At 48.2% G+C, this 16,044-nt stretch overlaps 1 protein-coding gene across 2 annotated transcripts in view; it reads right to left on the bottom strand.

Moving 5' to 3' along the window:
* The window catches only part of fry (microtubule binding protein furry), a 64,860-nt gene extending 48,816 nt beyond the window's left edge, over positions 1 to 16,044 (bottom strand). For both annotated transcript variants that reach the window (XM_075890963.1, XM_037412621.2), the window contains exons 1-3: positions 11,931 to 16,044; positions 11,154 to 11,344; positions 9,482 to 9,593 (exon numbers count right to left, since the gene is read on the bottom strand). In XM_075890963.1, coding sequence (XP_075747078.1) covers positions 9,482 to 9,593; positions 11,154 to 11,344; positions 11,931 to 15,893 — 4,266 coding nt within the window. In that variant the 5' untranslated portion in view covers positions 15,894 to 16,044. The remainder of the gene's footprint in view (positions 1 to 9,481; positions 9,594 to 11,153; positions 11,345 to 11,930) is intronic.

Genomic DNA, 16,044 nt, shown 5'->3' with positions numbered 1-16,044 from the left:
GTAAGGTATACTATACTATGCTGATGGTACTATACTATGCACAGTATACTATACTGATCGGAGACTTTAATGCAAAGGTAGGGAAGAAGCAGGCTGGAGACCTGGCATAGGAGATTATGGCATCGTTACTAGAAACGCCAGAGGAGAGCTGCTAGTAGAATTTGCAGAACGCAATAATTTACGGATTTTGAATACCTTCTACGGAAAATGAGGAAACTGCAAGTGGACATGGAGGAGCCCTAATGGCGAAAATAAGAACAAAGTAGACTTTATAATGAGTGCACACCCAGGAATCGTGCAGGACGTGGCAGTGGTTGGCAAGGTACCATGCAGTGACCATAGAATGGTACGGTCTCGAATTCGCCTAGACTTGAAGAAGGAACGACAGAAACTGATACGCAAGAAGCCAATCAATGAGCTAGCACTGAGACGGAAAGTGCAGGAATTCAGAGTCTCGCTTCAGAGCAGGTACTCGGCTCTTAGTGAGGAAACCAACCTTAGCGTAGATACAATGAATGATAATCTGACGAGTATTATTACGGAGTGTGCAGTGGAAGTTGGAGGCAGAGTAGTTAGACAGGACACTGGCAAGGTTTCCCAAGAAACGAAGAATCTCATTAAGAAGCGTCAAATCATGAAAGTCTCAAGTACAACAGACAAAATAGAACTGGCAGAGCTTTCAAAGTTGATTAATAGGCGTAAGGTATGCGATATAAGAAGGTATAACATGGAGAGAATTGAACACGCTCTGAAAAATGGAGGAAGCGTCAAAGAAGTGAAGAGGAAACTTGGGATAGGCAAAAATTGGATTTAAGCACTAAGGGACAAAGAAGGCAAAATAACTACCAATATGGATAGGATAGTTAAAATAGCGGAGGAGTTTTACAGAGATATGTACAGTAGCCGGGACAACCACGACTTTAATACTATGAGAACTAGCAGTAACCCAGATGACACCCCACCAGTAATGATAGAAGAAGTCAGAAAAGCTTTGGAGAGCATGCAAAGAGGCAAAGCTGCTGGTGAGGATCAGGTAACATCAGATCTGCTGAAAGATGGAGGACAGATTGTGTTAGAAAAACTAGCCACCCTGTTTACGAGATGTCTCCTGATGGGAAGAGTACCAGAGTCTTGGAAGAACGCTAACATCATCTTAATACATAAGAAAGGAGATGACAAGGACTTGAAGAATTACAGGCCGATCAGCTTGCTCTCTGTAGTATACAAGCTATTTACAAACGTAATTGACAACAGATTAAAGAAAACAATAGAATTCAATCAACACCAAAGGAACAAGCAGGATTTCAAACAGGCTACTCAACAATCGACCACATTCACACTATCAATCAGGTAATAGAGAAATACTCAGAATATAACCAACCACTATACATAGCCTTTATAGATTACGAGAAGGCGTTTGATTCAGCAGAAATATCAGCCATCATGCAGACACTGCGGAATCAGGGCGTCGATGAAGTATATATAAACATCTTAGAAGAAATCTACAGGGGATCAACTGCTACCATAGTGCTTCATAAAGAAAGCAACAGAATACCAATCAAGAAGGGTGTAAGACAGGGGGACACAATATCCCCAATGCTATTTACCGCGTGCTTACAGGATGTTTTCAGAAGCCTAGAATGCGAACAGTTAGGGATAAGAGTTAATGGAGAGTACCTAGTAATCTGCGCTTCGCCGATGACATTGCATTGCTGAGCAACTCAGGGGACCAATTGCAACTCATGATTACGGAGTTAGACAAGGAGAGCAGAAAGGTTGGTCTTAAAATGAATCTGCAAAAAACGAAAGTAATGTACAACAACCTCGGAAAAGAGCAGCGCTTCGAGATAGGTAATAGTGCACTTCAAGTTGTAAAAGACTATGTCTACTTAGGGCAGGTAATAACCGTGGAGCCGAACCACGAGATTGAAGTAACTAGAAGAATAAGAATGGGGTGGAGCACATTTGGCAAGCACTCTCAAATTATGACAGGTATATTGCCACTATCTCTCAAGAGGAAGGTATATAACAGATGTATCTTGCCGGTACTTAGCTACGGAGCAAAAACCTCGAGACTTACAAAGAGGGTTCAGCTTAAACTGAGGACGACGCAGCGAGCAATGAAAAGAAAACTGGTAGGTGTAACCTTAAGAGACAAGAAGAGAGCAGAGTGGACTAGGGAACAAACGGGGGTTAAGGATATCATAGCTGAAATCAAGAAGAGGAAATGGACATGGGCCGGGCATGTAGCGCGTAGACAGGACAACCGCTGGTCATTAAGGGTAACTGACTGGATTCCCAGAGAAGGCAAGCGGGTTAGGGAGAGACAGAAGGTTAGGTGGGCAGATGAGATTAAGAAGTTTGCGGGTATAAATTGGCAGCAGCAAGCACAGGACCGGGTTAACTGGCGGAACATGGGAGAGGCCTTTGTCCTGCAGTGGACGTAGTCAGACTGATGATGATAATGATGAAACTTGACAATTCGAAGGATTTTAAATTCCCAAAGACAAAATCTGACTGACCACGACCTCCCGTCGAATTGTTTCTAGATGCTCCACCACATCACACTCGCATTTCGGCAAAGCTGCCTTTCAAGCTCTGCTACACTCGCAAACGTACTGACTCGAGAACACACCGATTCCAACATGGAAATGATATATACTGCAGGGATGGTGACTCAATGAACGCTGTTCTGGATCTGAAATTCGGGCAGGTTCGAAATATTTGATGTCAAGGATTTTTTGCGTTTAAACTTTCAGATGTTCTTATACACTGATGTCTGTGAGGCAGATCAGGAAGTCCAGACTCAAAGGGAGTATGCCCTTGTCCACCACATTAGTTGGGCTTCCACAAAAGTTGGAAAAAGGAGGAGAGCCTGACAAAACAGCATCTTTGCCTCTCACTTGTAAAGTGTAGTCAATCTGACTTTGCTTGTGCAAGGGGTTTTAATAGCGACGCCAGGTAATAGGCAGACAGCCGGTACAGAAACAAATGCTCGGGCAGTCCAGCGTCTACAGCTCGTGCACCCACTCGCGCTTCGCACTCAGCGATGGTCCCACTAGTCATTGCCTTGCGAATTCCCCACTACAATGCCCCGGCGATGAAGACGAGCCATCCTGGCGACTCAAGGTGACGAGAGAACAGGAGGGTCGTAACAGGGCTTGAGGCGACTGACGTGTACCGTCTCACGACCAAGGCGGCGCTTGTCCGTGGACGGCTTGAGCGGTTCAATCACATAGGTGACAGAAGAAGGGTGCTGTATGACGCGGTAAGGGCCCATATACTTCGGTGCAAACTTGGGGGTCAGTCCAGGAGAGTGGAAAGGCAGTCGGAGCCACACGAGAGAACCGACGGGGAAGGTATTCTGAACAAGATCATGGTCGTGGCGATCTTTTTGGAGGGCTAGGTTATCGGCTGTGAAGGACCGTGCAAGCTGACGACACTCTTCGGCATGTTCGGCCATTTCAGAAACTGGGCTGAACTCGGAGGCATCAGGATTGTATGGCAGAATTGTGTCGAGTGTGTTGCATGGGTCACGACCATATAAAAGAAAAAATGGAGAAAAGCCTGTTGTTGATTGAATCGCCGTATTGTAGGCGTACGTCACGAAAGGAAGAACAACGTCCCAGTTGGAGTGGTTAGAATCAATATACATAGCGAGCATGTCTCCGAGGGTTCTGTTGAAACGTTCCGTTTAGCCGTTCGTCTGAGGGTGGTAGGCTGTTGATGTGCAGTGTACCGTACGGCATGAATGTAGGAGCTGCTGCAGAACTTCGGACAAAAATACGCGACCTTTGTCACTCAGAAGCTCCCGTGGTGCACCATGATGAAGAACAAACCAGTGCAAGATGAAGGTTGCAACATCACGAGCGCCAGCCGAAGGTAGCGCTGCCGTTTCGGCGTACCTTGTCAGATGGTCGGCAGCCACAATCACCCATCGATTACCACCAACAGAGAACGGTAGCGGGCCGTATAGGTCAATCCCAACATGGTCAAATGGGCGTGCAGGACATGGCAAAGGCTGCAGTTGACCGGGTGAATGAGGAAATGTCTTGCGCTGCTGACACTGGGAACATGAGCGAATGTGTTTGCGTACAAACGTGTACATACCCCGCCAGTAGTAACGTTGGCGGATCCGCTCATACGTCCTTAGCGCACCGGCGTGTGCGTGTTGGGGTTCAGCATGAAAATATTTGCAGATATCAGACCGCATATGGCTGGGTATGACTAGCAGCCATTTACGACCCGCCACTTGATAGTTGCGACGGTATAACAGGCCATCCCGTAAGGCGAAATGCGTTGCTTGGCGGCGAGAGCACGCGGGTAACCTGAAGTTGATGCGTCAGAAAGCATATTCAAGAGCGAGGCAATCCAAGGGTCCTTCCGCTGTTCGGATGGCATGTCTGTGACGCTAACGGCAGAGAGGGGAAGGTCAAGGGCTGGTATATCCGTATCATGAGATTTCACGGGTGATCGTGAAAGCGCATCTGCGTCAGAGTGCTTTCGCCCCGATCGGTAGACGACGCGTATGTCGAATTCCTGAAGGCGTAGTGCCCAACGTCCGAGGCGGCCAGAAGGATCTTTCAGTGAAGCCAACCAACAGAGTGCGTGATGGTTAGTTACCACATCAAAAGTTTGGCCGTACAAATAGGGGCGAAACTTGTTTAACGCCCACACAATCGCGAGGCACTGTTTTTCCGTAACAGAATAGTTGGCTTCTGCCTCAGTGAGGGCGCGGCTGGCATAGGCGACCACATACTCCGTAAAACCTGGTTTGCGTTGCGCGAGTACTGCCCCAAGGCCGTCGCCACTTGCATCCGTGTGTACTTCGGTTGGCGCAGTAGGGTCGTAATGGCGCAGTACAGGTGGTAAGGTAAGGTAAGGAGTTGGCACAGTCTTGCGAAGGATTCGTCACAGGCTGCTGTCCAATTCGAAAGATCTACAGGGCCAGCAAGGAGTTTGGTGAGTGGAGCAATGATGGAGGCAAAGTTCCGGACAAACCGACGAAAATAGGAGCACAGGCCCACAAAGCTCCGTAGTTCTTTAACTGTAGTCGGCTTAGGAAATTCGGCAACAGCATGAAGCTTGTCAGGGTCGGGAAGGATGCCGGCTTTCGAGACGACATGACCAAGTATGGTGAGTTGTTTAGCCCCGAAGTGACATTTCTTCAGGTTAAGCTGAAGCCTGGCGTTTGTAAGGCACTGTAGAATCTTACGCAGACGAGTGAGATGCGAAGTGAAATCGGGTGAAAAAACCACTACGTCATCAAGATAGCACAAGCATATGTTCCATTTGAGACCGCGTAAAATGCTGTCCATCATTCGCTCGAATGTGGCAGGCGCATTGCAGAGTCCGAATGGCATTACGGTAAATTCATATAGGCCATCCGGTGTGACAAACGCTGCTTTTGAACTATCAGACTCAGCCATTAGGACCTAATAACCCGAGCGAAGGTCAAGCGAGGAAAAGAATTCTGCACCTTGGAGACAATCGAGAGCGTCGTCTATGCGGGGAAGAGGGTAAACATCTTTCCTCGTAATGTTGTTTAGGCGCCTGTAGTCTACGCAGAACCGGATTGAACCGTCCTTTTTTTTGACGAGTACAACTGGGGAAGACCAAGGACTACAAGAAGGCTTGATGACTCCACACTGTAGCATGTCGTCTACTTGTTCTGCAATTACGCGACGCTCCGCCGGTGACACACGATAAGGGCGCTGGCGCAAAGGTGTACTCTTTTCTGTGTCAATTGTGTGCACAACGGTGTTCGTTCTTCCTAGCACCGCTTGGGGAAAGTCAAACGAACGCTTCAATTCGTGCAACAGGGTAACAAGCTGCTCTCGCTGAGCCGGGGCGAGATGGCTGTCAATAGAACGGTGAAATGCATCGGTAGACATGCTGTTCAAGGCAAAGTGAGGAACCAACGCGTACAGCTCCATATTCGGCTTGGTGTCGAAGAAATCGGCAGCCTTCATCGATAAGCTGAATGTGGCCGAGCGTCTCGTTGCGGCGCAAACTGAGGGGACACGAGTTGGGATTGGAAATAAATATCCCGGTAGTGTCTTGACAAAGCTCAAGAACGGCGAATGGCAGCGATGTGTGGTGGCGGCTACCGAAGATGTCAGATGGCGTGAATAGGACGGTAGCGTCAGAAAGTGAAGCACAGCAGGCAGGGACAAAGTGGGTGCTGAAAGGAGGAAGGTCCATGTCCGTCGTGACGACAAGGTTAGCCACACTAGATACGGCCGCATCAACAGAAGGCGCATCACGAAACGGTAACAGCTCCACTTCGGCACGAGCGCAGTCCACGACGGCGTGATGACGTGATAAGAAATCCCATCCTAGGATGACATCGTGGGAACATGAAGCCAACAAGTGAAATTCAATGGTGTACAACACGTCTCGAATAACCACTTTCGCTGTACATGCCGCGACGGGCTCAATTTGTTGGGCGCTCGCAGTGCTAAGAGAAACCACGGGAGAAAGCATCGTCACTTTACGAATAGAGCGGCAGAGTCTTTGACTAATCACAGATATCGTGGCACCGGTATCGATGAGCGCGAGTGTTCGTACACCTTCGACGATTACATCGATAAGATTGGCGGGAGACAGGCGAGGACTTAAACGATTAGACGATGACGCAGCTCGTGCCTCCGGAGCTGCGGCAGTTAGTTTTTCGTCTCAATGGAGGTGGGTCGTCGACGCATAGGCGATACAGAACGATGACTTGTTGAAGGTGAAGACGAGCGGGAAGTAGAACGTCGAGAAGCGAACGTTCGGGCGCCGGAAGCAGCTTGCGCATCACGTTCGTGAACTTCAGGTGGTACGTGAGGCGCGTGGTATGGAGGCCAAAACGAATAGTCAGGATATTTTGGTGCGTTAACTGTGAAGCGCCGACGACATAGACGTGCAACGTGACCTGGAATTTCGCAAAAGTAACATATGGGCCGGTTGTCAGCAGTGCACCAAGGATTTCCGGCGTGCTGCTGTGTAGCTAGAAACTGTGCGGTGGACGGTCGCACAGGTTGTGGCGTATACATTGGCAGACGAGGTGGAGGCATTGCCGCGACGGCCGCATAAGTCAGTGGCGCGGTAACAGGTGTTGGTGGACAGGCAGACGTAGGTAATGGCAACGCCTCGGAGACCTGCTCCTGAATAGCCTGTCTGATTGTCGAGGTTAGGTGGTTCGTTGGTGCTTCGGTGGTCGGCAGATACGAGAGACACGAAAGCTGTCGTGCGACCTCTTCGCGTACATATTCTTTTATCTGTTCCAGCAGGGAGCTGTCACCACCAACGGCCAGGGCAGCGAGAGAGTCGTCTGCTGTCGTCGACCTCCGAACTGCTGCACGTTGTTTGCGAATCTCTTCCAAGCTCTGGCACAAGGTCACAAGTTCGGATACGATACTTGGCCCTTTGCCAGCAACATTTGAAAGGCATCATCATCTATGCCTTTCAAGATATACCTGATCTTGTCATGTTTGGTCATCTCAGGATCAAAACGCCGGTATAAATCGATTACATCTTCAATGTAGCTAGTGAAGTTGTCGCCCTGCCTTTGTGCACGTCCGGGTAGCAATGTTCGGCATGCAGCTTGCGCACTGCGGGGCGATCGAACACAGCTGCAAGGGTGGTCTTGAAAGCGGCCCAAGTGGTAAATTCAGTACGGTGGTTTGTGAACCACAGGCTGGCGACGTCTGAGATAAAATGGGACGTACTCCGATTTTGAGGGGTCGTCCCACTTGTTGGCGGGGCTCACCTTTTCAAACAGCTGCAACCAGTCCTCCACATCTTGGTCCTCGGTGCCGCTGAAGAATGGGGGATCTCGTTGGCGCAGGGTGGTAGGCACGATGAACAGTTGAGATTGGGCCGTGCTTTGCTGGGTGGTGCTTTGCTCGGTCGTCTTATCAGGCATTGCTGATGCAGTGGGCAGCTTCCGGCTTCGAAGTTCCAGGTTTGCGTACCCCGCACTTCCACCACTTTGCAAGGGGGTTTAATAGCGACGCCAGGTAATAGGCAGACAGCCGGTACGGAAACAAATGCTCGGGCAGTCCAGCGTCTACAGCTCGTGCACCCGCTCGCGCTTCGCACTCAGCGATGGTCCCACTAGTCATTGCCTTGCGAATTCCACACTACACTTGCAACAAATCATGTAAATAAATAAGATACAGCCTTTGCAGTTCCACATTCTTGATGACACAACTAGCGGACAAAACCCCTTCAGTGCTTCACCGACCTTGCCAAAAGAAACGCTTTCATATCGCTATCTTATAAGAATATGCTTAGAAATCCTAACCATCTTTTTTTCTGCAATGCCGCTTTGAGGTATTCAAAAATATTTGAGAAATATTCGCAAAATAATCAATTTGATTCGTACTCAAGCTTCAATAGCTAAATTGGTTTTGCACCAAAAATTTTGCTATTCACATAACTCTACTTATATTTGAAACAACAAATACCTGACGCCAAACAGCAACTTCTCCCAGATAATCCAAACCAAATGACAAAACATTTGCAGCTTGTTATTCAACTTTAACGTACCACACCCACGCACCTACAACTGCAAATTGTTGAGGGAAAACGTGTTTACCATTTCATTTTTGATCTGTCGAGTATAATCTATAGGAGGCACTTAAAGGGACACTAAAAGCAACCAACTATTAAGTCGACATTAATTGTTGAAATAGCGGTCCAAAAACCTTGTAGTGTTACTTTTGTGCCAAGGAGGGGCCTATTTTGAAATAAAATCACGTTTTAGTGGTTCGCATTGGGTTAGTGCACTTCAAATTAGTTGCGTCAAGAAGCAGACCGACCAAACCGACTCACGTCACTGTAGCTATGCACAACGTTGCCCGGCTTTACTGCTCTAATAGCAGCAGACCGAAAGCTGCGGTAGCCACAGCAGCAACAACGGCCATTGATCAATTTCCCGTTTTTGGCTTTGAGATTACCGACACTTTCGTTTCAACTGCGCCCCGCTAGATGGCACCACCTGTCCTGTGTAACCACGCGAAAATTGAATTTTCGAACCACTCGCGCCATTCCCCATAGTAACACCCGGCAGTTCTTTTTTACATGAATCAAACAGAAACGAACAAGCAGCATTTTATTGCGTCTCTTAATGCACGTAAGGTTCTTTATTTAGTGCAGCTAGATCGATTACTAGTGATTAATTGTAGGCGGTCTGTTTGATGTCATCGGTATCATTTTGAGAATGTCCTACTGCGGCGCTTGTGTTCTTGTGCATTTACCTTAATTTCTCGGTGCAACTTGCAAGTGGTGGCAAATTGCAGAGCACAAAACTGTTCTGCAGTGATGAACAGGTTTGTAATGCACAGTGTAAGCACCGCCTACTAGACAATAAAGCTACGCTAAACTGTAACAGTAAATACAACCTCAGTGAATAGAAGAGCAACAATCAGAGATTCTTAAAATTTTGCTTCGCTGGTATTTAGCTGCTTAATAGACGAGTTAAGATGCAACAGACCTTGGGATGCTGGTCCCCAAACTTTGCCGTCAGGTAGAACAAGTTGTTCAGCACCATTTCTGTGGCCTCAGCAGATCCCCATCCTTCTCGACGTTCACCTGGTGCCAGAGTCCTGCATGAACCCATAATGCGTGATAAGCCATTCACCTTTTATGTGTTGCTGTGTTAAGTACTGATTGAATCATGGAGCTCTTACTTCAACACAGTGCTGAGCACAGGCTGTTGCACTTGAATTTTAGTTCGATGCAGGCAGCGTCAAAGATAATACTACCTAACTTAAAGTTAGCAAAAGTGTGAATTTATTGGCTCGTTTTTCTTTGTTAGACACAATATTAATGAGAACTAACAGACAATAAAGCCAGAGGAAGTATAGGGGATGTTAGTAGAAGTGATTGTAATGTAAATGTGAAGAAAGAAAAGTGGACGGAAAGATAACTTGCCACCGGCAGGATTCGAACCCGCGACTTTCAAATAGCGAGCATCGGACCCGAGCATTGAATGTGTTATTCGAAAGTCGCAGGTTTAGATCCTGGAAGTGGCAAGTTATCTTTTCTTTTTTCACATTTACATTAGAATTACTTGTAATAACATCCCCTATACTTCCCCAGTCATTATTGTCTGTTAGTTCTGTGAGGGTGGTAACATCCCCGGTAAAGTTGTTTGCACTGTGTGGTAACATCCCCAGTAAAGTTGTTTGCACTGTGTGGCGCATGTGTCTCGTGCAGAATCCACATTTGGTGTTCATAACTATGAGCGGTAGGCAGCATTGTGCTCGTGGGCGTTTGTTATCTCCACCATCATCATCATGATTAGTGCGTACCGCCTGCAGTGTCTCCTGGCGGCAGGCCTGGGTGGCGGCGCCCAAAATATGAGCGGTTCTTTTTTGCTGGTGGCAGTTGGCGCAAACGGTTGTCTCTAGCGTGGGTCCCCGGTGCACGGCACCGCGGGTTGCACGCCGGAGACCCTCGTGGTAAGTCAAGCATTGGCGACCCCGCCTTGGCTGTGCTATTGTGTTTGTTATGTTGTTGAGTGTTCTGTAATTTTGTGTAAGGCTGCTTTAGTGTGTTGATCGCAATTGATGTTATAATATCGATATCATCCATCTAAAAGCAGTTAAATAAATGTGTGTTGTTTTGGTTTGTTCCGACCGTGTCCACTGTGTCTGTTAACTCCAAGCGCGTGGCTCCCACATTGAGACCCCACAGTTTTTATTGAACCTAAAGTTGACACAATCCCCTTTTGCTGCAGTTGAACATTTTGAATCTTGTTGGCATTCCTTCTAGCTTATTTGAGTTTTGTGCTCAACCCCCCCCCCCCCCCCCCCAAATGCCAGCTCACTCACTGAGCTCGGCCACTTCAAAGTTAAATAGACTGCATGGCGAAGAACACAAGTGGAGAGATTGATAAGGGCTTGCAATCACAGAAAAAGTACTCATGCCACATTCGCAAAATTATGGCATCACCAGCAAACAAAGTACAATTCCACAGACACATTGCTCACTAAGCCTAGGCATGATTCAAGTTAATTAAATGCTTTCCAATGGTTTAATGAACAGAGTAAAAAGTTATTCCATCCAAAGAACTTATTCTGCTATGCTAAGACTGTGTGACCAGAATGTTATTCTGCTGATCTATTATCATTAAAAAGAAGTCACATAAATGAAGAACTGACTCGAGCTCCTGAGGATGGCCAGGAGTAAGGTGTGGATCGACGAGATGCATGTTCCCCAGCCAGGGCAGTAGGCATCGAAGCAAATTCTGGCGTACTTCTGGCCGTGCCGTCTGGAACCGCCCTGTCACCTCCGAGAAGAGCCGCATGGTCAGCTCAGGATGCACCTGAGCCATCTGACGGCACAGCTCTTCCTGCAAAGCCACACAGCATTATTGTTGATGAATGCCTCAATACGAACTTCAACAAATACCAGATCACTGACCCTTCATCGGATGCAAATACTGTCAGTTTCAACTCAAACTTTCTGGTGTACAAGAGTGAGGCACATTCAGCTATTTCCTACATATAAACAGTATTATCCATTGAAGAAAAGCCAAGCCTCCCAACTGTCCATACACATAAAATTTACAGATACCCTACTGTGCCCTTTAAGTCTCAACGTCAACTCGGACATAACTGCAACCAGTTACAGCAACCATATTCCCAGGATTTGTTATCACTTGTACACAGCAGCGGCCAATAAAGTATTTGTCTTACTAGGGTGTTCATTTAGAGGGTGCTGTTTAAACGCGTACCAAACAGAGAGCCCAGCATACAATAACAGGACAAAAGAATGCTACTTACTACACATGTTTGATGCAACATATAGGATCAGCAGATGAAATATAAAGAAAACTACACAAGAAAGAAGAAACCTTTGCAAAAAAAAGAAGAGCAATAGAGTATGCACACTTGCGAAGCACGAGACAAAGGCATAATTCCTCAAGCTGAACTTACCTGGGAGCAAGGGTACCCAGCAATGATGAGACCATCACCAGAGATCGAACGATGACGCAGTTGTATGCTGTCTAGTTGGTCATCCTCTATGGTGAGTGCCGACTTGGAGTGAAAGAAGCGGTGGTCAAGAATGTGCAGCAGCTGCAACGCCATCTCCTGAATAGTTGCCCTTGGGCAGCCAGCATTCAGAAGCGTAACACATATGATGGACATGTAGTGATCACACGGGTATTCACGTACGCTAAATACCGTCGCAAGCGCCGTAAAACACCCGTCTGCTAGCTGAGGTTCCCCGGTGTAGCAGCGGTCTACAAGCCAGTCCAACAGCATGCCGGCATCCTGATTGAAGTCAAGCAACAAGACAACAGTCTCTTGAGCCAGATGGTATAGCTTCTCATCCTTTGATCTAAGCAGGCTGTCCAACCAATGGTAGATGACGCTCTCTTCATTCAGGCCAGGTGGATCCATGCATGGTCCGCAGCAAAGAACAGAGGACATTGCCTGGAGCGCTGAGGATTCTAATTCGGTGAGGCTCTCGTCGGCCGAATTTCGCTTCTCCACAACACCAAAGGGGACGCCGAGATTTCCACTCCACGTGGCGAAAAGATAAAAAAGGTTGCGTCTGAGATCATGGCCAAGGAGGTGAGTGTGATTCTCCAAAGAAAAGCTTTTGATAAGCTTGTGGACAAAGTTGCAGAAGTGAAGCTTGATCTCCTGCACGATTTCAGGCACGTCCTTGTCATTCTCGCTTTCGAGAAAGAGTCGTGCCCCATCGATGTATTCAACGAAAGATGTGTTGAGTGTGCCAGCATCACGGTCTAGAATGCAGGAGCTCACTCCAAAGGTGCCATGCTCAGCAATCGATTCCATCAGTCGTGTAAGCTGCAGACGAAGAATGTCACGTCGCCTCCTGCGACGCACATTTTCCTGCTTCCTGTCAATGGCTTCTCGTATGTAGCCGACCAGTTCTTCCATCAAGTCCTTAAGTGCTAGGCTGTTGACATGTGACAGCCCAAGGACGACAGCTCCTCTCAAATCCATCTGCTCACTCCTTAAAAGGGGTACAATCTGCTTGAACAATGTGGAAGCACTTATTCCACTGTTGCTGATGCCTGTGAACCTATGTTCAGCTCGGTCAGAAGACATGTTCTCCGGAGAGGAATTGAAGCTGAGGTCAGGCGAGAGATAGCGCACGGTGATGTTGCTGTTGGAAGGTGCAACGCAGCAGGCATAAAGAAGGTAGTTTCTCCATAAGCTAAGATACACATCTCTTTCTGTGGGTGCCTTTTTAACGGTTGTAGTACGAAGCAGCGAAGCACGGTTGTCGTTTACTGGATTCAGCTCAATATGAGAGAAGAGGCAAGTTATCCGCGAGGTCACAATCGGCCATGACTGTGTCACGGCAGTAGGACAATGTTTCAGCACATAGTCCTGGTGGATGAAACTCATGAGGCAGGCACACCAGGCATCCATGCAAGATAAATCAAGAACGTCCAACGGACTTCTGTTGGAACCTTCTGTACTGCCTTCAGGGCTACCTGTGGTCCAAGCCGAGCTGGATCGCTCGGCAAGCCACTGCAGGTCTACAACTGGTGCAGACAGGACTGCCGACTTCTCTGAAGCGGGGAGGTAGGGCAGACACTTTTCGATGGCAACTGGGCAAGCTCGGTCAATCACATCCACGACAGGCTCTTCCGCACGTGGTGGCAGCTGAAGCTTCATTACAACCTTGGTCTCCTTGAGGATGTGAGCTGCAAGGCGCCGTGTAGACAACCTACAGTTGCAGAGCATCACCAAAGCTACACCCTCAACAAGATGCAAGGCACTTGTCATCTGTTCAATCCTTATCTCAGGCACCTCCTTCTTGACACTACATCCGTTCATTGCATTCTTCCATGTGGTCAAAAATTGTAGCAACACACGCAGGGCATTGTCTAGCAGTTGTGGAAATGTGTCGTTGACTTCTTGAAGAATAAACTGAATGAAACCTTGGATGACATCTTCTCTCCATTCGGGGAAGTCCAACACCATGTTCTGCAGTGCCTGAAATGCCAAGCCACGCAGTTCTTCATCCATGTGGACTGTCAACCTTGACAGCATCTCCACCAGGTCTTGCCTTCGCATGCCATCGGGAATCAGTCGTGGCACTGCAGCAACACAGGTGCGAAAAAGGTCAATCTTGGGCTTTCGTTCCCCTGTTATCATATCATCTGGTTCCTTGTTGGCATTTTGCATTGTAGTCATCAATAGAGGCCGACCAAACTGCACGTCAAGTGCTTTGAGGATGTCATCAAAAGCCTTTCGAACGTAGTAGTAGTACTGAGACATGCCAATGCTCTTGGCGGTGTCCTCTGTGAGCACTTTGTTAATAAAGGTCTTTTTGACTCTGAGGGTGTTTCCTGATGGAAGAACACCAACAGTTCGTGGCATTGGTGGGCAGCCCTCTTTTTGTTGTAGGCTGTCAGCCACGACCAGAAAAGCCCGCAAACCAATGCTCATTCTCTCTGGAGTAAGAATGATTTTGATTGGCCTGCCAACAGAGAGCAGATCAAAGACAATTTCCTTCATGGCAAAGTCAAGACGCTCCTGTGCTATAAACTGAATGATCTTAACAAAAATGTTCAGTGGGGTGTCCCGGGGCACAACTGCTTTGGATCCTTTTGGGAAAAGTGAGTTAACGATGCTCTGAAGCCTCGTCTGTGTTGCTGTGTTGCTCTCGCATTTCACACGAATCATGTACACCCAAAGCAGTCGGTATAGTGACTCCAGTGCCACACGACACATTTTTGGATCACGGTGCTTGAGGTGAGAAAGACACATTGCTAGAAAGCAGTGCCAATTCTGAAGGAAAAAGAGTTTTTGGCTCACACAAAGCAAGCAGGTCACTAGTGGGAACAGTGCCAGGCTGTGCTTCTTCTTGGTACACAAGTCAAGGGTTTGCGAATACAGCATTTCGACGAAGTTCTTTAAACATGGTACGTTCACTTCAGTCTTGACAGTCGCAGCTACAGGAACAAGAATCTCAACGAAGAGACCAGCAAGAGCATGTTTAACGTCCTTGTCCTTGGCTTCAAGAAAGTAACTCGCACATTCTTGCATGAACTGGAACGAAGCTTCAAACTCCTCTATGGGTGCCATCTTAACGCGGAAGAATTTCATGCCCATAAGTAAGCTGATGATGCTCTGTGTTGTGTGAGGGCTCGGCTCCTTGGCACGAAGCTCCTTTAGCTCGGCCATGAAACGCTTGCGGACCGATTGGAATCGTGACTGCGCCAGCACAGCCACTACTTCGGCGTACAAGTCTGCTACTATGTTGTAGTTCTGGGCGTTGGGGCCTGTCTGGGAACTTTCGCGGTAGCGAAAGTGCTTGAAGGCCAGCGATTCGATGTGACCAACCAAATCTTCATGGCCGGGGTGTAGAGGCAGCTGCTTGAGCACTTCAATGAGCACCAGACAGAAGATGAACTCGATCGCGAGATCTCTGCGCTCGTGCAAGTAGTCGCGGTCGCTACGAGGTTCAGACTCGCTCTTGGCCCGCGAGTCGGCGCGGGGCCTCTGCATGTCGACGGTCTCCACTGTTTGCCGGTCATACCACGCAAACAGGGTGCGCAATAGCGACGGCAGGCAGTGCTCCGCCACTGAACCGAACGCTGACAGTAGCTGATCGAACACGGCATCCTCGCCCCGTTGCAAGGACTTGGAAACTGGTCTCTCCAGCGGCTCAGCGAGCACCGTGCGGATTTTTTTCTCCGCCTGCAGCGTAAACTCTGCGAAGAGCACGCGCAACACGAATTCGCCCGGCTTGACATCGGTATCGAAGTGTATTCCCGGGGGAAATGGCTGTCGCTCCTTGCGAGCGCCCCACGGAAGAACTAACGCGGATTGGCTCACGTTGTTGTTGTTATTGCCGCCACTGGCAGGGTTAGACCAGTTTTTGGCTTCGGAGCTGTTCTGCGATGCCATGGCTGCGATGCGAATCGCAAATCTACATCACTGTGGGCTAAACTGCAGTGCCCTTAGTCCGTGCGCACTGCGGTACCATATCAGAAACGCAAACACTGGTTCCGTCCGGACGACCAGGCCATGGTTCCGTTGCTATCGCGCGACTCCGAAA

The sequence above is a fragment of the Rhipicephalus microplus genome, chromosome 1 (genome assembly GCF_043290135.1).
Source record: "Rhipicephalus microplus isolate Deutch F79 chromosome 1, USDA_Rmic, whole genome shotgun sequence".
Taxonomy (NCBI): domain Eukaryota; kingdom Metazoa; phylum Arthropoda; class Arachnida; order Ixodida; family Ixodidae; genus Rhipicephalus; species Rhipicephalus microplus.
This window is presented reverse-complemented; position numbering and strand designations above follow the sequence as displayed.